Source organism: Hyalella azteca, unplaced genomic scaffold (assembly GCF_000764305.2).
Source record: "Hyalella azteca isolate HAZT.00-mixed unplaced genomic scaffold, Hazt_2.0.2 contig3484, whole genome shotgun sequence".
NCBI classification, from domain to species: Eukaryota; Metazoa; Arthropoda; class Malacostraca; order Amphipoda; family Hyalellidae; genus Hyalella; species Hyalella azteca.
In genome coordinates, this window is record NW_025933733.1 from 100,547 (window position 1) to 124,149 (window position 23,603).

The 23,603-nt window shown below is 36.7% G+C and overlaps 1 protein-coding gene across 1 annotated transcript in view; it reads right to left on the reverse strand.

The window, feature by feature from the left end:
* LOC108675654 overlaps nucleotides 1-2,071 on the reverse strand; it is a 35,583-nt gene extending 33,512 nt beyond the window's left edge. Inside the window, exon 1 of the mRNA XM_018163686.2 lies at nucleotides 1,313-2,071. Coding sequence (XP_018019175.2) covers nucleotides 1,313-1,520 — 208 coding nt within the window. The 5' untranslated portion in view covers nucleotides 1,521-2,071. The remainder of the gene's footprint in view (nucleotides 1-1,312) is intronic.
* Nucleotides 2,072-23,603: the final 21,532 nt, after the last annotated feature.

Here is a 23,603-nt window from a genome sequence, read left to right on the forward strand (position 1 = left end):
GCCATTTTAGGACACTGCTGCTGGCCATTTTAGGGCACTGCTGCTGACCAATTTAGGGCCCTGCTGCTGGCCAATCTAGGGCACTGCTGCTAGCCATTTTAGGACACTGCTGCTGGCCATTTTAGGGCCCTGCTGCTGGCCATTTTAGAGCCCTGCTGCTGGCCATTCTAGGACATTGCTGCTGGCCAATTTAGGGCCCTGCTGCTGGCCATTCTAGGGCACTGCTGCTAGCCATTTTAGGACACTGCTGCTGGCCATTTTAGGACACTGCTGCTGGCCATTTTAGGGCACTGCTGCTGACCAATTTAGGGCCCTGCTGCTGGCCATTCTAGGGCACTGCTGCTAGCCATTTTAGGACACTGCTGCTGGCCATTTTAGGGCCCTGCTGCTGGCCATTTTAGAGCCCTGCTGCTGGCCATTTTAGAGCCCTGCTGATGGCCATTTTAGAGCCCTGCTGCTAGCCATTTTGGAGCCCAACTGCTGGCCATTGTAGGGCACAGCTGCTGGCCATTTTAGGGCACCGCTGCTGGCCAATTTAGGGCCCTGATGCTGGCCATTTTAGGGCCCTGCTGCTGGCCATTTCGGGCCCTGCTGCTGAGTTTGTGTAGGGCGAACGCAAATCGGCTTACAAAGAACCAAGTGATTACGTGGAATGTACATTTTTACACTCATCTATGTTATTTAAAGATTTTAATTCAGAGAGCCAAAGATAGAATCATAAGTGTCGAAGCAGTCTTGCTTTTCTGAAACCTATTATTGAAACCTATTATATGCATCGCTTTCTAACGCGAAAGAAACAATAAAGTCTTATAAAAATATGACAGTCTGTTTAGTAAAGAGAATTTCACGAGAAATTCTGTTTGCATTTTTGTAAAAAGAAATTGCAAAAGAAGAAGAAATTGCAGGTGCCATTGTGATTCATTTATTCGAAGTCGTTCTCATAGGATGCGCATCATTAAAATTACACCAAAGAATATTCGAAATATTTCTTCGCTAACCGAGCAAGAAAATATTATTCAATCAATTAACATCTCGAGTATAAAAATTGCTGCCTAGATTCACCTTCAGACATATTAAATTCAAATTAGGAATGAATTTGGCGTTTTTAGCGCATTTTCTCATTTATGGAAAAAATGCACTATTGTGCTCGCCATGTCCGTCTGTCTGTCTGTCTGTCCGTCCGTCCGTGACCACATTTACGTCGACGAGAAAATGCGCTCTCTGTCACTCACTGCAGTGAGTACTGAGTTATATTTTTCCATTTTAGATGGCATTGTCAATTAATCAAACATTGTAACAGAAAAGTACATACCTGCTAGGATAAGTGCAGCGACGATCATCAGGAAAAGTCGGAAACTAGAACGATGTTCCATCTTCAATGTTTTTCCTAAATTGAAAACGTTATATGAAATTGAAATAGATAACAACATGATAGTTTTGAACACAATTAACTGAAGGGGGGTAATCATGTTCGATGTGAAGCATTTCCTTTTCTGTAGTTGTTTTGTAGAAACTTTCATGGCATATTATACTAAATAATTTATTCTTGGTATATTATTCTGATCAATTAATTCTTGGTATATTATTCTGATCAATTAATTCTTGGTATATTATTCTGATCACTTAATTCTTGGTATATTATTCTGATCAATTAATTCTTAGCATATTATTCTGATCAATTAATTCTTGGTATATTATCCTGAACAATAAATTCTTGGCATATTTTTCTGAACAATTAATTCTTGGCATATTTTTCTGAACAATCAATTCTTGACATTATTCTGAACAATAAATTCTTGGCATATTATTCTGAACACTTAGTCTTCTTCTCCTAGATGCGCTTGAATTCTTTTCGATCTTCTTTAATTCTTGGCACAAATCACACGGAGGAGTTGAAGCCGTGAAAGAGCACAGACTTAACACGATTGTTCATCATATTTTGTATGACATCATATTTGTTTGGCAAGACATAATAAACAAGACTTGGTAAATAAGTAATACAAAATCGTTGTCTATCGAAACGATGCTCGAATACGTGAAACAATTTCTACGTGAACGTAATCTCGACCTGCAAAACATGATGCTGTATTAAAACATGAATTAGGATAATTTAAGATATTTTTGTAAAAGATTTTCTAAGGATCAGGAAACCAAAAACTGCATTATTCATACCGCAATTGTTGGGACCGGAGTCGTTTAATAGCCGACGAACCCCAAAATTATTAATATTGGCAATAGAAAAATGTATTTCGTGAATTATTGTCGTCATTTCATCGATATATAAATTACATAATAACATTTTTATTTGATTTTGTTTTATATAAAAAATTTTCAGTAAAATCCTTTTCTCAAGGAATTACATTCTCCATCTTCATGGGAATGCAATGAATTTTTCATGAATCATTTGAAGCATCGCACCAATACGGTGATCATTAAATTGAATAATCATGACCATCACCTACTCCGCAGCGTTCACGAAAGGTTTTAAGTTAACGATATTACACATTTTTTTCGAATGCAGCAGACAGAGTACGTATATCGAACAATGCAGTGTCTTTATTTGCAGTGCGTGCTAGTCTTACCAGGGATATAATAACTGTCTTCTATATATAATATACGTCTTTTATATATAATATACTTACTGGCAGTAAACATGACATTCATCATATTTACTGTCCGCTCACAAGTGCGGTATCGCATCTCGTCTCTGACAGCTGACATGCTCAAATAAAATCCGTTACCCAAGTTTGGAATTCGGTGCCCTGAACAATTTTCAAATTTTAAACAATATTCCCACGCTAAAATTTTTTATACTACATACAACTGTTCATCAGAAGTAATAGCATGTTTTAAACTAACAAACATGGTTGGAAGAATAATAATTTAAATGAAAATGAGTTAATAACAACATTATGAGTCTTAAATACATTATTTTTTCAAAAAATCCTTGATTTATTTGAACGAACCAGCTTGTTTTCCATATTGATGAAGTTTGTACGTTGCATTATTGATTGTTTTTTAATTACTCATAAAGAGTGCAACACTTTGATGGTAGAAATACATATTCCATTCACGAAGAATTTCCATTAAAAAAACAACATCGAAAATCGTATAAACTTTCGAATATTGTTCACAAAGTGAACAGTTTTCCGAGGCATTAAGTGTGCAGCCTCCTCATTAACGAGCAACAACTTTCTTTTATTCCCAGACTTCTGATCTGCATGTCTGATCATCAGACTTTTGATCTGCAGGGCTGATCTGCAGACTTTTGATCTGCATGGCTGATCTGCAGACTTTTGATCTGCATGGCTGATCTGCAGACTTTTGATCTGCATGCTGATAAGCAGACTTTTGATCTGCATGGCTGATCAGCAGACTTTTGATTTGGCTGATCTGCAGACTTTTGATCTGCATTGCTGATCTGCAGACTTTTGATCTGCATGGCTGATCTGCAGACTTTTGATCTGCATGGCTGATCTGTAGACTTTTGATCTGCATGGCTGATCTGCAGACTTTTGATCTGCATGGCTGATCTGCCGACTTTTGATCTGCATGGCTGATCTGCAGACTTTTGATCTGCATGGCTGATCTGCAGACTTTTGATCTTCATGACTGATGTGCAGACTTTTGATCTAAATGGCTGATATGCAGACTTTTGGTCTGCATGGCTGATCTGCAGACTTTTGATCTGCATGACTGATCTGCAGACTTTTGATCTGCATGGCTGATCTGCAGACTTTTGATCTGCATGGCTGATCGGATCGTTAAAATATAAAACCCCCGTGCCGGCATTATAAGCATTTTCAATAACCTGTTAACTTCAATTTAATTGTTTCTAGTGAATAAACATCATCCTAATTTCCCCCGCTGTTAACCATCCATGCACTTATGATGAGCAACAAGTTATTCACAATTCAGGAGGTTTATTTAATATTTATAGACAGAATTTTTAAACAGGAATAACAAGAAAAAAAGCCTTGCACCGAAGAAAAACAAGGCCAAAACAAAAAAGTCAAATTTCCCCCCCAACTCATGAAAAAAAAAAATGTAATTCTGTTTGCTGCAGAAATACATTTTCTGTTACAGAAGAAAATCTATGTCTGTTTGCTGCAGAAATACATTTTATGGCTATCCGAACGATCAATGTGTTCACAGAGATGCTCAATCGTTCATATATTCGATTTTTCTGTCAAAACAATGCAATTGATCTTTGATACTCACGAATTATTATAGTTTTTAACGTCATGGTGAAAAATTGTCATAGTTGTGCAATTACAGCTTGATCTCGATTATTATTGAATAGAACGATCTAAATATCTTCACATTTTAAGTAGGAATTTTGAGTGGCTATCGAATGTGAAGAGAAAAATTAAGTTCAGAACTTCGAACCTCATTCATGAGTGTAATCAAAATAGTACAATATTATTCTCTGAATTTTAGAGATATGTATCGTTTACTCAGACATTGTAAATCATTAGAAATAAAATAAACTATGATTGGAAGGTAAACAATTAAAAGTATGAGCCGCTAACGATTCAGAATTTATAAAAACGCTACACTGCATCCTTTTGTTTAGATACGTTGTCATAAAATACAAGGCAATTGGAATGATTTGTTTCTTCCCTCGGATAATCTTCACTTTTATCTATCGCACTATTTAAAATTCTTGTAATTCAGAAGAGAGGCGTTCGCAACAATAGCAGACAAGTAAAATCGCAGGTAAGAAAAACATCATCGAGGAAAATTTTCATTTTCGGTTTGAATTAGGGTCTTTTCTTAATGATCGTATTACCGGACAAACATTTTAATTCACCTTGCATCAGAAGCAAAATAATATTTAGGAAGTTCCTTTGTTGCGAAAAATCTTCTAGCGACATTCAAATACACTTCTTATACACGGTCTGAATTAGGGTCTTTTCTTAATGACCATATTACTAGACAAACATTTGGATTCATGTTGCAACAGAAGCAAAATGATAGCTACGAAGTTCCTTCGTCAAAAAAGTTGCGAGAAATCTTAGCGACATTTAAATACATCTAGCGACATTTAAATACATCTTCCTATTCTCGGTCTTAATTAGGGTCTTTTCTTAATGATAATATTAACCGACAAACATTTGGACTCACGTTGCCACAGAAACAAAATGATATCTACGAAGTTCCTTTGTCAAAAAAGTTGCGTGAAATCAAGCGACATTTAAATACACCGTTCTATTCTCGGTCTGAATTAGGGTTTTTTCTGAATGATAATATTAACCGACAAATATTTGGATTCATGTTGCCACAGAAGCAAAATGATATTTAGGAACTTCCTTCGTCGAAATAATTGCGAGAAATCTTCTAGCTACTTTCAAATACACGTTCCTATGAATATTTCTGAATTCTGTCCTGATCAACTGCCCTCGTCTTAGGACTTATTTTCTGCAGCTCATATTGTTGAACAGTATCTTAAAACATTATATACGCAACTAATGAATGAACTCAAAATCTCTCATGAAAAAAGTATTCATTCAACAGTCACTTGAATATTTTGTACCATTCCAATATTTTGCACTGATCAACTTCCAGCATGAAGAGCTAAGCCTATTTTCTAAAAAAACGTTACTTAATGGATCATCACAATGTGTCATTGTTTGTGATACAATAAATCTATCAAACGGACTCATTGAAATTTTCGCATATCGTGCGTGAAGGAACCTAATTTTTTTCGACTCCTAAATCTAAGAAGCGCTTTTCCTCAGGCATGTTCCATTGTCTTTCCTTCTTTTATTGTCATTCTAAATAAAACAATGCGTACTCACTCCACGGCGCCGCGGCCAGCACTGCCACATACTTTTTAAGTTTGACGCTCCGCCCCGGGATGGCAGGCACCCGCACCGCGTGTTTACGGAACAGCTTCTTGTGATGTCCGGCGTGCGCTGCGATCTAAACAATCCCCGATGAATTTTTAACACGGAAGTTTACATGTCAGGGAAAATGTTCATTTAACTTTGTTTAGTGTGTATCTTTTATGGGAAGATTTTCGACGTAAGAAGAATAATGCGAATAAATTAAAAACGTTATTAACCGCAGCAATAATTCTTCATCTTACCTCAAAATTTTACTTATGTTGGGATGATTCGCGCATCAGGTCAGTGATAATTTCTTATCCAAATTCAACAAATCATCGATGACTTTAATGTTTTAATGTTGAATAACTCAACACATACACACGCTCACAGCATTTTATTTCAATCAACTAATTTGTTCTACGTTTAGTAAGGCCAGCCAAAGTGCATTTTGAACTTTTTCTAGACTAACCAATATTTTTCAGCTCAAATATTTGAAGTTACATACAGCGGTATACTAAATTCGGGCGGTTTAAAAAGTATGAAGTTATTCAAATCTTCAATCGATCGATGAAGTATGCGGAAATTAGTGTAGTGGCATATATCGAAAAAAATAGTCAGGATGCAAAATTATTTTTTCGGGTATTCATATTTGATCATAATAGCTATGAGCATAAATTTTTTAATGAGTACGTTTTGGTTATTTCAAAACACGAGATCGAGGTCTAACTCACTCATCGCGCCCGGACTTTGCGATATGATGAATGGTTGTTAAAGCCAGTAGTTATAATGGTGACTCAATTACAAGTTAAATGTTAAACAAAAAATACAAAAAATAAATGTATGACAAAAAATTCACTCGCTGACGATACAGGCGAATGGAAGACGTGCAATATTTTTTTTGTGATTATCTGAAAATTTAGAAAATTTATTGGATTCACCTGCACCACAGTCAAGACTATGTCTGCATCACCTGCACCACAGTCAAGACTAAGTCTGCATCACCTGCACCACAGTCGAGACTATGTATAAATCACATGCTCCACAGGCATGAGTATGTCTGAATCGCCGTAAACATGTATGCAGTTTTTTTTCTTCTATACAAAACACGAAAATTTCCACTCCGAAAATGTCACCGCTCGGCTGTATTTACGAAGGTTGGTTTTTGTATAAACGAATAATGTTTTACAACGTAAGATATCTTGAACATGTCTTCAATGTAGAATGTATTAACATGAACATGTGGAATTTTAAATTAAACATTAGTTTATAAATAACATATGCATTATATACCTCTTGTTTTTGTGACTTTAATATCTTCAGCAATGTCGTCCGATTGCTCAAATTTTAAGTTCATTAGAAATTTAAATGCAAAGAAAATCCCTCAAAAAATTCGCCATATCTTTACAGAAATATTTTCAATAAAAATATTCTGAATTTTTATGGAATAATCTTTGCTGGCACATATCTTTTAAATATTCTCTTCCCTGTAATACAGAGACGACGATTAACGCAACCATATCCAATCTTTCCTGTAATACAGAAACGATGATTAACGCAACCTCATCCTAAAGACCACAAGAAATTTTAACCAAACAAAGACGTCATCAATGAACCTGGCTTAATGCCAGCATTTTGATGTCAACGCGATAAGCTGTAAGAAGCTCCATGAGCCTAAAGCAACGGTTCCCAAACTTTTGCAGGCTGACACCCCTTTGGCTCCCCAGCGTATTCTTAGCGCCCCCTACAGACACATATGAATTCTTAGCGGCCGCCTAGATTTTGAGTATTTCAAAAAATTGCACTAGAAACCCAGAAGAGGTTGAAAAATCCACATTTTGGTGGAAAACCCCATCGCTGGGAGTCATGTGCTGCACGTGTTGTGTACAAATCGTCAAACAAACGTTCAAACTTCTGATATCGACTACGGACTACCGCCCCTCTACCGCCCCCTTCTTCCTCACCACCCCCCATATTTTTCCAAAGAAGGGGGCGGTACCGCCTTTTTTGGGAACCGCTGGCCTAAAGAGTTCAATAGATACTCTTAAAAAGTTTGTTCCCTATGAGCTCAGATAGAATGGAAAGGATTGAGCCAACACAAAAGACGCATTAACATTCAGGGCGTTGTTATGACGGAAAATAATATGTGAAGGTGAATTAATGCATGGATGCTTTAAATAACTAACTAGCGTTCCATCGCTCCTCTCGTGGGAGATTTAAATGTTATATTAGGTCCCTGAAGCAGCACTTGTAGTGCATGATTTCTTCTCGTAAAGAAAATTAATTGTAAGTCAGATAATGAATGTTATATTAGGCACCTGAAAAAACACTTGTGGTGCATGATTTCTTCTCGTAAAGAAAATTAATTGTAAGTCAGATAAGCCATTATGCTGCTGCAACATCGGATTGGACTCTGACAGGGAGGAGGCTGGGAGATGCTTCATACACCACAATTCTAAAAACCAATTATAAAAAAATCGGATTGGATTGTTCGACCCAAAATAAGCCCCTAAATAACTTTGATTGTTGATGCAAAGCAGAACGAGAAATTTATTTCACTGAATTATCATCTCCTATAGCCATTTTCGGTTGTTATCTATTTTCTTAAGCCTAATATATAGGCTCCGAATATGCACTGTATTCCGTATTTATTCAAAGTTTCCAGTTTACTTATCAAATATTGAGCAAGAAAACATATTATTTCCTCATAATCACTTCAGAAGATCCAAAAAGAGGCGTTTACTTTGGAACTTTAGTAAGTTTAACGGCTGGTCATTAACTTTAAAATATTTTTAGTCATTCTTAATGTCAATCTGCGTTGAACTAAATATTAAAACGCAGATTGTATTATTATTACACCTACCAGTAGGTATAATAACACACATTTAATTCAATTCATTTGTTCCAATGAGCTATTATGTTGCTATTATGTTTCTAGTCAATAAGAGTTAAATTCCAGGCCGTTCAGTTGACATAATGCGTTTTTCACAGCGTATTATAAATTTTGTAATATGCTTTAAAAATTGCTTTTTACTCACAAAACTTCTAGAGAAGCCAGTGTCTCCGATTTTACACATGAAAACTGAATTCCTTACTTTATTTTTATATATTAAAAAAATTATTATTTTACTTTTTTTAATACAAGTATGTGGAATGTTTTTATTTATTCTGTCAATTGATTCATGCATTGTCTCCAACTTTACGCAAGTGCGCAAAATTTCAAATCGATTGGACATGTAATAAGTGTGTTAAATATCGATTACAATATTTGTAGCAGACAGACAAGAAGTGAAGTTAAAGAGAAGTGTTGTAAAAAGTTGTGTGCTAGAGGCCAAGCGTCGCGACCTTTGATTTTCACTCAATAAAATATTCGGGTGCCGCTACCTGATTAATTAATTGATCATCAGAATTGATTGATTATCACCTCAATTATCATTTGAGAGCGAGGGCACTTGAGGGCCAAGTAGAAGGAGTTCTTAAGCACATAATGTTCGCGTGATGGTCATTCGTGGGAAGCTGGTACTCTGGAACGCAAGTCTAGGATGCAAATAAAACACTTCTGATTTACTAGACTTATGTAAAAAAATATATCAGTACTCACTGCAGTGATGCAACTAAAACACTTCTGATTTACTAGATTTATGTAAAAAATTATATCAGTACTCACTGCAGTGATGCAACTAAAACATTTCTGATCTACTGGACTTCTGTAAAAAAATATATCAGTACTCACTGCAGTGAGTGACAGAGAGCGCATTTTCTCGTTACCGAGTATCATGGATACTCGGTAACGTGTTGCTTTGATCGTGACAGACGGACGGACATAACGAGCACAATAGCGCCCTTTTCCAAAAATAAGAAAATGCGCTAAAAAATAAATTAAAAATACCCGTGACTAAATCTTGAAACACTTTGCATTTTACATTTATCACGTATCGTTTATCGCATGCCAGCTGAATTTTACTTCCATTTTTCTATCCACTTGGCGTTTCACTGATCAGGAAGAACACGTTAATAGATTATAATGTGCTTTACATAGACGGTATTTATCAGTGGGAGTAATTTATCTCCATGAAGCAAGGCTGGGCTAAATTATCAGCTGCTCCGTTCAGCGCAATCTCGTTAATGAGTGGCGAATGATTGATTTTTTTTTGTGGCGAAAGAGTGGCGAAAAAAATTGAGTGGCGAATGATTGATTTTTCATTTATTTTCTTGGCAGTGTCGTTATTCTTGCAACCGAAGCTTCACACAAGCTTCGGTTGCAAGAATAATGAAATTAACAAAAAAAGGCGATAAAAAATCAATCATTCCGGGATATTTTTTTTTTTCGTTGTAACCTCCTTGCATCATCGTTCGAAAATATTGCTTAGTAAGATTAGTAAGAATATAGTCCATTCAGAAGCTAGTATTAAATTTTTTTAGTCCTTTAAAGCGATATGAGCAATTTGTTAATTAATAATGCACATACACTTCGTGTAAAAACTGATTTTCCAGAACATTACGACCGGCAATGGCCAGAATAAATTATATTTGAAAATTTTCTTGCGAAAATTTTCCATATATCCTGCATTGTTTGAGCACATATTTTCCGACGTATAAATTCAATGAAACTCTGATCCATAGCAATGATGATCCATAACATCTGTTTGACTAAAATCGAAGGCGCAAGGTTACAAATAAAATCTATCCAGAGGCCATCATCAAGCGGTTGACTTATTATTTTGACAAATCTCCGAAAAATGCCTAATAAATCAACACATCATCTTCCATGAGGCCTATAAACTGCAAAATCTTTGGATTTTGCTTTCAGTCAAAATGAAGCCGTTTTTTTATTTAGTTAAATATATTAATTAAAAGTAAATACCTGCGGTGGTTAAGCTATTAAGTGATAAATGCAGTGCAGTGTTTAAGCAGTGTAATAATCACTGCAATACGTTCAGTAATTAAGCCATTAAGTACATCATTAGCTTCGCCATTAATTACGAAATTAACTACGTTATCAAGTACGTCATTAATTACATGCATGTAATTGAAAAACGCTTGCTAATCAAGAAATTCAAAGCAACCAATATTACATTAGTAGATGATCAAAACGTGTGAGATATTAGAGGCCCTTATTTTCTCTTAAATAATTTCGTTGGCATGAGTAAGAGTTTTAGATCTACTTTAAGGTTATTATTTTATTCTGCATTTAAGACATGAAATATACAGTATAATTGAAGGTAGTTTGTTTGCTTGTTAGCAGCCTGGTGCTTTCAGGCAAGATCGTGTCACGATCTTACCGAAATTGATATTTTTTTCTTGTGGTAGAACCATACGTCACAGAAGGCAACAAACTCGAGATAAGAATTTTAACTTTTTTGATTGAATTCACTGTTCAGTTTTTAGATTAAATTCATTTATCATTAAATTTTTTAACGGAAACCAAATGTCTATTAAGCGGTAATTTCACCGCAACCTAATGTATTAACATACACATGCTTGAACACTAGCATCGGTATACCAGATGGCGGGAGTCAAATCACATGACTTATTTGTCCCAAATTTCGTATTATTTATATTTGGCGTGTGATGAAATTATTCTTATAAATAAGATGAGGATTCAGCCTTTAGATCGGTTGTGTACAGACTATGTTAATTTTTATATCATGATTAGCAAGCATCCTCGTCTGTTAATGAATTTTAGTCCTAATATTATTAATTTAGTAAGCATTTGAGTAAATTGCTCTAGTGATAGATCGAGCGACATCATCCTTATCTCATGAGCTGCTCATTCCTATATGATCATTGTTAGACTGAAACAATAAGTTTGGTAATACGCATATTTTCTCTCATTTTCTCATATACATGCCTTACACCCATGCTCAGCGGTTCTGCATATTCTATCTCTTCTTTGCTAATTCATTCTGATTCATGATACCCTTTTCTTTCTCCCTGAATCATGATACCATTTCCATCTCCTTGATTCATGATACCCTTTTCCATCTCCTTGATTCATGATACCCTTTTCCTTCTCCCTTATTCATGATACCCTTTTCCTTCTCCCTGATTCATGATACTCCTTTCCTTCTCCCTGATTCATGATACCCTTTTCCATCTCCTTCATTCATTGTACCCTTTTCCATCTCTTACATTCATTGTACCCTTTTCCATCTCCTTGATTCACTCTACCCTTTCCCTTCTCCTTGATTCATGATACCCTTCCCACTCCTCTTCCACACTCCATCACTCACTAATTCATGCTGCTCGCGAAACACAAAATGTCAGGACAGAATTTTCTAGGGAACGTCCAGAATAACATTCAAATCAATCCGATTAATTCAATCGATCCTTAACTTTCATGCTTCTAACTCGCCTTGTCTCACTCTACTACACTCACTCTATCAGCCCTGCTTGCACTCTCGCCTACTCTCACTCTCATACACTCACTCTAGCAGCCCTGCCTGCACTCTCGCCTCCTCTCACTCTCCTGCACTCACTCTAGCAGCCCTGCTTGCACTCTCGCCTTCTCTCACTCTCCTACACTCACTCTAGCAGCCCTGCCTGCACTCTCGTCTTTTCTCACTCTACTACACTCACTCTAGCAGCCCTGCCTGCACTCTCGCCTTCTCTCACTCTCCTACACTCACTCTAGCAGCCCTGCCTGCACTCTCACCTTCTCTCACTCTCCTACACTCACTCTAGCAGCCCTGCCTGCACTCTCACCTTCTTTCACTCTCCTACACTCACTCTAGCAGCCCTGCCTGCACTCTCGCCTTCTCTCAACTCACTCTAGCAGCCCTGCCTGCACTCTCACCTTCTCTCACTCTACTACACTCACTCTAGCAGCCCTGCCTGCACTCTCACCTTCTCTCACTCTCTTACACTCACTCTAACAGCATCGCCTTCACCTTTGAGCAACGGTGGTTTCCAAGTTGAAACTTAGAGTGATGCGGTCAACCACTTCAGATAGTTTGCTGAAGCTGATATTTCTTTATATATTCAATGAAAACTACCTCATTTAGTGTTTTCTTGGAGTTTAAACTTGGTGAAAAGTCATCAACCAATGATATTAGTTTCTGAATTCGATTCCGCCCAAAATTTTTTTATGTATGAAGAGTTTTGTTATAATGTTTTTCAGATATCACTAACAGTACAAAATTATGCACGGAATGCTGCCTGCATGGATTCATAACCTTCAAACTCAAACATAATCATGACTTTCTTAACGTTTTCTTAATGAATATGTTAAACCGACATATGAATACGTTGGCTCAACATATTATTAATGAATATGTTAAGCCAATACTTGGCCCATTCCCATTCCTGAACATGTTGCAGGAATGGGAATGACTGTTTTGTGTCGTATGGCAATTATCACACAGAAATAATTATTGAGGAATAAATGAGGGAATAAACTTAGGCAATGCGAGCATCCACAAATTTCTCAATCTTATTTTGACGTCGGCTGCTTAGGCTGTAACAGAAATAGACAAGAACGCGTCCGTTAAAACATTTTTCCAGCCTCAGATTCTTGCAAAATCTTTCTCTTTGTCGAAATAATGAGCCGATCCGCAGAACCTAACGATTAATGGAACCTAACGATTTCCAATTTTGTTAATGAGGAATTTATTCCTTTGCTTTGTCTTGAAATTTCGAAAGGATCGACATAATTGGACTAATTACGTACAGGAAAAACAACGTCTACAAGATCGTTTTTCTTAGAAAAAATTCCAAATATCATCTCCAGTCGCATTAATACCATTATTATTGACTTAATCAGGAGTCAATAATAATGGTATTAATGCGACTGAACTAATGGTATTACATGCGACATGCGAATGTTCAGACGGAACAATTTTCATGGCAACTTTTGCTTCGATCAAGTAACTAAAGGCATCTTATTATTTTTAAATTTCAGCGGGGGAATGAATGGAAGAGCACTCACCTATATAAATTTGTATTATTAATTAATGTTTCGATAAATTTCAACCTACAAACAAATCTTAACGGTAAACACTTAACGCCAACGGGATGGCGTTAAATGGGTCAGCATATAAATAATCTGGTATATACATGCATATATATTACTATATATAATAAATAAACTCGAGGCAAAAGTAGAGTTGCAGCGCTGTAGCTCTACCATCCTCTGTTTCCAACGGGTTTATCTGATTAATATGTGAGTATTAGCATGTACATATTAGCATGTGCATATAAGCGTGTGCGTATTAGCGTGTGCGCATCAGCATGAACTGATTGACATGTGCAAATTAGCATGTGCGTATTAGCATGCGAATATTAGCATGTGCACATTAGCGTGTTCATTTTAGCATGCGTATTAGTATTGACGTATGTGCGTGAAAATATTCACTTCCTTTAAATTCGAGACAGTAATATAATACTGGTAGCAGACGCCGTAGACTTTTTTCATATGTATAATATGAAACAAATTAAGCTCAATACCACAAATGCGTCAAATAATTACAATGTGATCTACGAATCTTACTAACATCAATGACTTACTCTTTGTATGATTACCTTAGGTATTTTATTTTCATAAAATGTGTGAATTTTTCTATTTTAATTCAGAAAAAGTATTCATTTTTTGTTTTGAAATTTTTTTAATTTTAAGCTATCTTAGAAAAAAAATAAATTGGACATTACATGATAATCAGCTGCTACGGTGAGCTCTAGCGCCGCTACGGGGAGCTCTAGCGCCGCTACAGGGGAGCTCTAGCGCCGCTACGGGAAGCTCTAGCGCCGCTACGGGGAGCTCTAGCGCCACTACGGGAAGCTCTAGCGCCACTACGGGAAGCTCTAGCGCCGCTACGGGGAGCTCTAGCGCCGCTACGGGAAGCTCTAGCGCCGCTACGGGGAGCTCTAGCGCCACTACGGGAAGCTCTAGAGCTACGGGGAGCTCTAGCGCCGCTACAAGGAGCTCTAGCGCCGCTACGGGGAGCTCTAGCGCCGCTACGGGGGAGCTCTAGCGCCGCTACGGGGGAGCTCTAGCGCCGCTACGGGGGAGCTCTAGCGCCGCTACGGGGAGCTCTAGCGCCGCTACGGGGAGTTCTAGCGCCGCTACAGGTAGCTCTAGCGCCGCTATGGGGAGCTCTAGCGCCGCTACGGGGAGTTCTTTGCTGTAATGCCGCGGGGTGCATGTTTCGGCTGCGTCTCAAGGCCTGATATAGTCTACAGTAAACCAGGAAAATAATCCCGCGATTCCTACACCCCATTCTCTGTTTGAAATTGACTGCATTCGAAAAGTTGGAGTCTCCAAATGAAAAAAGTTTCAATTTTTTAAACCAAGACAGACTAGTTGTTGGAGTATACAATAAATTCAGATAGGAATAACTCATTTCAAACTGCATTAGCATGAAAAGTAAATAGTATTCTAAATTTTATCCAAGTTGCATTGACACCATACCAAATACTTTCCAAACGACATCAAAAACAATCCACCTATTTTTTTAAGTAATATTATCATTTTATACCCACTTTACCGGCTGATGTGTAAATATCTTGAGTCAATATATAATATATAATTCTTGACAAAACAAAACAGTGACCCTTGGATACACACAGCATGCTTTCTCTTCCAAATGTCTCACTTGCTCAAATGCTTCACCACCTCCGTACTGGCGAGAGTAGGACAACTTCCACCATATTACATAAACTGTGAGGAAATGAAAATATTTATTTACATTGTACATACCTCATTTTCAAACACTTGGCTGAAGTCAACTCATGGTCTATTATAAGGCAACAATTGGCTAACGAAAACACTTGGCTGACGTCAAAACTTGGCTGAAGGCAACATTTGGCTGCCGGCAACAATTGGCTAACGGTAACAGTTGGCTGAAGGCACCACACAGCTGACCGCAACAGTTGGCTGAACCAACAGCTGGCTGACCGCAAAAATTGGCTAACGGCAACAATTGAGTGAAGGCAACACTTGGTTGACGGCATCATTTGGCTGAAGCCAACACTTATCTCGTTTGAGTTTCATTGCACGTTCATCATCTGGTAAAAAACACATCGTGTATCAAAACCGTTATAAAAAGTATTCACATATTCGTATCACATCCTTTGGTCTTTTCTGACAGCGAATTTAGCAAGAAATTTTAATCATTTACAGAGTTTCGCCTTTCTTTCGGTTATTCGTCTTCGTCTTACTTTCGGTAAATATTTATTTTGGCAAACTGTACGTATAATGTCAGCGGTTCGACCGCGTTGAGTGGAAGAAGCTGATGATGTCTAACCATTTGGCCTCTAAGCTGACCCTATGCCACTATGACAAACATTGGCCACATTAGATGTTAATTTGCCTATCAATTTTGTTTGATGTTGACCTCTTGTCTTGGTATAGTGAAATTGATCGCTAACTATTGTAGACAAATTTTATATGAAACAGAGAGCAAATTTAGCAAACTTGAGCTTAGCAGAAGTTGTGGTGCAGCTCATTTGTACAGCTTTTCGTCGTCTAGAGCGTCAATTTTTTAAATTAAAACACAGGATCTATTTTTTTTGTTCGTCGTTTGAACGCTTCCTGAAAACATTTTTTGGCATAAATTATTTTCAGAGAGCCGTAAACTTTTTTGTTCTCAATTGTTTGAAAGTCTGACAAAAGAAACATTCATTTTATGATAGACATTGAGCAGGCAACATTGCATTCATGTCGTAATTGTTGGAGAAACTGAAAAGAACAACGACTTTTAGTTCTTCGTCTCATTATGTTCTAATTTTAATCCAGTTTGCTCATTCGTGGGTACTTTAGCCATGAAATTTTCTGGTATGGTATGGCAATCAATATTTATGTTTACCACTTATCAGTTTATATCTCCATTTCTGTATATAATATCATTTATGATAACTTATTGTACTCGCATCACTAGGGTATAGGAATTTTGTGCTGCCGGTATAGGATCAATTTGTCCGTCTGCCTCATTTCTCCTGTTAGCGACTTTTAGCGCATTTCCTCATTTATGGAAAAAAAGGCGCCATTGTGCTCATCATGCCTGTCCGTCCGTCCGTGACGTCATGTCCGTCCGTCCGTCCATGACTTCACGGACGGATGGACGAGAAAATGCGCTCTCTGTCACTCACTACAGTGAGTACTGATCTAATTTTTTCACGAGGATGTGCACTCGTAGCTTTAGGTTTCATTTTTTGTGCTCCAGAAATTTCCGGTTGACGCCGAAGAAATTGAAGGGGAAGACTAGCTTAGTTAAAGAACTGCACTCAACAAATCATTAGTACAACTGCTGTGGAGTGCAGTACAACTGCACTCAACAACAGTATCATCACGTTGGCACAGTGATATCAGATCCTGTAAAAACGACTAAAATTTACGTTTACGGTAGAAACATGAAAAATTTATCTGTTGCACTGAAAAGTCTCCGGCTTAACACGTTGACTCTGATTGCTTCATCTTGTACTATCATTTCATTTTTATATAATATTTGAAACAAGGTTGCCAGACGGTCTTTTTTTGGACACACAATCGATATTTAATTTTTTCAATTGCGTTGGCCGGCTAAAATATATGATTGGAGTACATCATAACTAAATTTTAAAAACTATAAAGAAAAAACACAACTAATTTTTACACCGGAACCTACATATTTACTAGGGTATATTGAGTTATAGGCCTTTTTGGCCTTTTTTGTAAACGAACTTGGCCGTAATTTAGCCATCTGGCTACCCTGAATTATGTACCACTACGTCCTAGAGCAATAAACTTCGTGGTGCGCATATGTACCACTTTGGAGTCAACGTGTTAAATGGACCGTCATGCAGAATTAGCTTGGAGATTTAATATATTGATTCTTCTATTGTTCGAAGTGTTTACATAGTTTTTGGAGTTCACGCTAACTGATGAACTTTCTTTTCCTAACTGATGAATGAATACTTCCTAGCTGTAATGTGGCATTTCTTCATGAATCAATATTGAAACTTCTAGGTTGGTACATCCCATTTACGGATCATTCTCACTATCTCGCTCATAAAACACTCAAACGAAAAAAACGCAAGCGCTCGCACAATAGGTGGTTTTGTAATGAAAATAGTTACTCGATATAGGTAAACAATTAAATAACAACAAAATTTCAGGAACTATCAGAATTACGCCAAAACACTCAATATCTGTCCAGAAATACATCCAGTTATTCGTTTCACTTTTTAAACACTTCATAAACAGGCACTTTCTTAACTGACAGAATCGCAAAATCTAAAGAGAAGTGAACTCTTAGAATTCGATTAAATCGATTCGATTAAATTTAAATTAAATGTATCTAATAAAATTATGAGAAAATTCAATTCAGAAAAAACAATAAGTCTGCATGAAACTCATGCAATACGTACGAATATATAATTCCGTTCAATTGCAGTATTTTAAGACATATCAGTATCAAATTGCCCGAAAAATCTCGCTCACAGGACGGGCCACACAGTAAATATTGATAATATTAACTTTTAAATAAAAAAATCAATAATTTTAAATCAGTAATTTAAAAATCGCCAATTTAAATTATTTAAATCAATAAAAATATCAATAAATGTTTTTTAGATTTTTGAATTAATTGTAAATACTGTAAAGGCGATTTGTTTCATTATTACACTCAAGTCTTGGGAGATCGAAAGCCCTTCTAAGGGACCAGTGAATAGGAATGGAAATTTTAACTGACAAAATCGATATATGTTCTTGCAGTGCATCATTTGAACCCCCATTAGCTTATTTGAAGTCATCCATTAGGGCAATTCCTGAGCACATATCCTGTTTTTTTCCCAGTTTTCTTTGCACAAACTGAAACATGTTATCTTTACAACAAAAAAATTGGAAGAAGATGATGACATAGCAATTTCAAACGAGTTCAGTTACCATAAAATTTTAACCCTATTTGTTGATACAATATCCGCATGTAAATTCAGAGTTAGATTCGAAAAACTATTTTCAATATTTGAAATTTTTTATAATATTCATTTTTCATTATTCGTTATCTCAGATGATATCGATGAGGCGGTGTATCCCACCTCTGATACTGAGCGTCATAACAACATCCCTAACAAAATTCGGGGTATGCTTCAGCCTCTGCCCCCAAAGTTGCTATGTTCGCGTAAAAGTTATTCTGGGTCAGTTGGCCAACTGATCGCAATCAGCGACTAGTCAGAACCTCCTTGCCGACTTTATGGTCTCCTGAGAGTAGGGCAAGAGTTAGCAGAAAAAGGACCAGGCGCTTGTAGCTGTCTGATTCGGGGACCGGAATATAGACCAAAAAGCGGAGATAGAGAAGTTGATTTACGTTCGGTCCGAGTCCTAAGCGGTTCCTAATTCAGGGTCGCCACCAACTCAAATTTTTGATAGGGCTGATGTGCTGTATCCTGCCTCTGATACTGAGCGTTAGTGTATCTCACAAGCACCACCACTCATGCGGCCGTCCGATAACAGACGTTTGTTTTGAGAGCACCAAAAGCTTTCTAATTAAGCCGCAGAAATTACACACGCTCCCCTCGACAGCGTGCGCTCTAATGAGCGGATCTCTGAGCGGTGGTCGATTTCTCGAGGGCTCCTTGTGTTATATTTTCTTGCGTAAACTTGCTTCTCATTTATCTCGGTTGTGCTCTGCGTTCCTAAGCAATGAAATAGAAAGGCTTTAATGTCATTGAACCATTCATTGATCACGAATTTTGTATAGGCCTAACAACGAAGAATGAGCAATTTTGTTAAAAGCTTCATGTACATGTACATCAGGATTTTCCCTTATTACTCGAATGATGAACTTCTTTAAATACGTGTAAACGTACAGCCATGTTTCTTTTTCCTAGGATTTTAAATGAACATAATCTTTATTTTATCTTCATGCCTATTTTACGTGTGTCAGAAAATAAGTTTATTCTTCCAAACCAAGGCATGAAAAATTCTGAATTCATAGTTCCTCTTTCAGCTTGATCCTTATTGGTCGGATACTTCTATAATTCTTTTAACAGGTATATGCAAAATATTCATATTTATATTAACCTCTAATTATTATGGGTCAAATAGTATATATGTACTTAAAAATGTAATGAAGCTAGAATTTCATCCTTTTTGGAGAAAACCCCCCGATGCGATGTGAAAGAACTTCCGTTAAATTTTAGTCACCTTTCAACGGACATCGATATAACATTATAATGATAATCCAAAATTAGTTCTTGACCCAGCTTCCCTTTTAAAATTATTAGCTTTTTTGTAAACTGATGCTTGGAAACTAGTTTTAAAATGGCTTTTGATTCGAAATAGCTTTTGATTTCAGCCATAGCCTTATCTATTAAATTATTTTTCGTTAAAATTTTTTACACTGTATGAATTTTTTTTTTATAATTTTTCTTTCACATATGCCTACAGCGGTATTTTCTCATCCATTTTGAAATATTTCTGGTCACGTACCGATCGCCTTCAAGTCCATTACTGCACTTTGCACCCTCAGTGAACCTGTACCAATAACCCTAACAAAATTTAGAGTCGCCCCAGCTTCTGGTAATCCAAATCAGAATCTGACGCGTCTGTAAATTTTCACTGGGAAGCTTGGTCGAAGGTCAAGTCATTTAAAAGCGCCGTACCTTCCAACCTCCCTCGGCATGCAATACTCCTTTTGCAATGCAATGCAAACTACACTGAGCTATCCCATCTAATCCAATATTTTTCTCAGGAGGAGCAGTAATTAAGCTTTAATTACCGGAACTGCATAGCAACTTCGTAACAGATGCTCTAACTTTCTCGCTCTAAAGTCAACTTTGCTAAGTTCATCAGTAAATTCTGAGCGCTTATCGTTGAACTTCTATCAAATGACGACCGACAAAGTCGAGGTGGGAAGTTCGTGTTTAATAAGGCGTAAAAAATACGAATGACTTCAAGTTATTGAAGATCCAGCGCACTCATCCTAGTCTTGCAACGTAGAAGTTCGTGGTTTCAAGAAACGCAACCAAAATAATTTGAGGCAATCTCCGTTTTTGAAATTTTTGGCATCCTCAATTTTTGAAATCAGGAAAATTCGAAGAAAAAAATTAATATGGAGATTATTATTGTTGTTTAGGGAGATTAGTGGATTATTTAGGGGATTATTAAGGAGATTATTACCGAGACTGTTCTTGAGACTATCCGTGAGACTATTAAAGACTATTAATGAGAGTTCTGAAGCCAACAAATGAACAAAAAAGTATGCTACAAAGAACTAACTTAAACATGAATATCGTTTAATAATATTTGTAATCGGCAACAATGAAATCTAAATATTTGAATTGCCTCTGATATATTAATTAACACACAAAATATACACGCATGACAATCAAATCGTCTAACTTAAGACCTTACTTCCACAATATTATTTTCTTCCTATTTAGAAGAGAACGCGCCCTACTTATTAACGGCACAACCAATCCTAAACTAACTTGTTCAACAATAGTTAATCTCTAAGCTCCCTAAAGACCTCATTGCAAATCATATAAATGGAAATAGCAGCGCAACGCTCTGAAACATAGAATACTCGGTGATTATTATATTTATGGCATAATTGTACAATACCTCATCCCCCCGACTTTCATTTTGTTAGATTCCGACTAGAATTTTCTTTTTTAGTCTTTCTTTAAGTTTTATCTATGCTCTCGCATAACTCTTTCACTTAAGTATTACTGACTTTAAGGTTCAAGGCCATAAACTTGAATACACTAAAATTTTAACATATATTTGTTTACTATTTAACACAAAACCAATAATATAAACGTAAAAAATATTTACGTGTATGAATTATTGCCCTGTTGCCATGTACATAGACCGCCCTTAGTTTACGATGGTAGTTTATTCGCGAATAGATTATATTGATATAGGCTAATAAAAAACCTTACACATAAAAATAAATAATTCTTCTTTGATTTCCTGAGTCAGACGATGAAGACCTAACTCTCTGTATCAATGATACGACTTTCCTATGTATGTGACTACCTATACAAATGTTTCAATACTTTTTTGTATCTGAGAGCTTGTAAAGAACGCAGATAAATTTTATTGTGATTCATTTTTAGAATTTTAGCGAAACTTTAAATTGGAAAAATATTAGTCACAGAAATCGAGGTATATTTATACGTACATTTATACATAAAAATATGCATCCAAGCAATGTTCAGAGGGGTCCAAATTAATAAAGGAGGCTGAGGCATTTTTTTCGCAGTCAGGATGCGCTGTAAACCACAAAAATCCAGGTTTACGACGTAGATTTCCTGGCTTATGTTGCGTTGAGGCTTGCGCGATGAAGGCGAAATGGGCGGTCGGTGGAGGTGGGGAGAGAGTGGCAAAGCAAACAATATTTTAATTGCTAATTACTTGTGGCCTATACAAATTACGACTTGAAATTCTATTTAAAGGGGCCTGCTAATTGATGATGCTTAAAATACGTCGATCATTTGGTTACATCCAATAATAAATACTCTATATAACAGCAAATTTGACTTTGACAGAACAAATATGAACCGTTTATAAAGAAAACACATACTGGCGTGGAAGAACCACCAAAATTCCTGATTTACTAGCATAATTCAATTATTATTCTTGACTGTTAAGTGACCAGATTTTCTTTATTCGGAATATTATAATTTAATCGGAAGAGGTATAAAATATTTTAAATTGAATCAATATTTTGCTTAAAAGACTTAGTTACAATATTCATTTGATATTACAAGGTCCTGTGAAGAAGCTTGAAGGTTTTGTGATATCAATTTTATTAGAAAGAATGTGACCGTCATCAGTGGGCCGTAGATTGCGTATATACTCAAGTATTGCAATAAATCAATGGAAGACGAACACCTTTAAACGTATTCGCTAATGAGGGCCAATTTGAGGCCATTTTTTTTAATTATTACAGTACAATGGTAAAATTTTATTCTTAATACTTAGATTAAATAAAATCTTAAACAGGCAGTTTGATTAATGCTTGCGAGCCTGTAACTTATGAGCGTATTGGAAATTGTGTTGCTGGGTTAACAGGTTTTAAACCATTTTTTTTCTTGGATTGAAATAACTTGTAACGATTAGTGTCGAATATTATATATAAATATATATAATACTTATATTGAATAAAATCCTAAACAGGCAGTTTGATTAATGCTTGCTTGCCTGTAACCAATGAGCGTATTAAAAGTGTGTTGCAGGGTTGACAGATCTTTGCCTGGTCATTAACTTGTAACGATTAGGGTCGGATTTTCTGTAGTAAAGCATTTTTCATCGCGAAAATACTAATTTTTCTAATCAATTTCAATCCTGAAAACCCATTCTTTGGTTTCCCACGCCATCTCTTGTTCGGAAGACAACTTGAGTCGCCTGGGTTCTGCCCACTGCCACATCCTGCAGGCTTTTATTTGCTTACTCGGCCATGCAAGGCAGCCCTCCAGCGTGACCTGGGACTGCTACATCTGAAGCATAGATGACTCCATGTATATGTCGCGCCGAAATCGCGGAATTGCCGATTCTTTGGAATCGGCAGCCAGTTTGCCGAATCTGTAGAATTTCCAGCCAGTTTGCCGAATCTGTATAATCGGCAGCCAGTTTTCCGAATCGGTAGAAACAGCATTTCTATACTATAGGAATCTGGGGTTAGGTCAGTCAGTCAAGTTCTTTTTTTAAATAGTTAAATATTAAGGAACTTGACTGAACTTGACCTAACATTTTCTAATTCTAACTGTCGATTCTTGTTCTAACTCTGACTCTAACGTCTGATTGCATGCGTTGATTGCATGCGTAGTTTTTCTTCCCTGCAAAAAAATTATTTC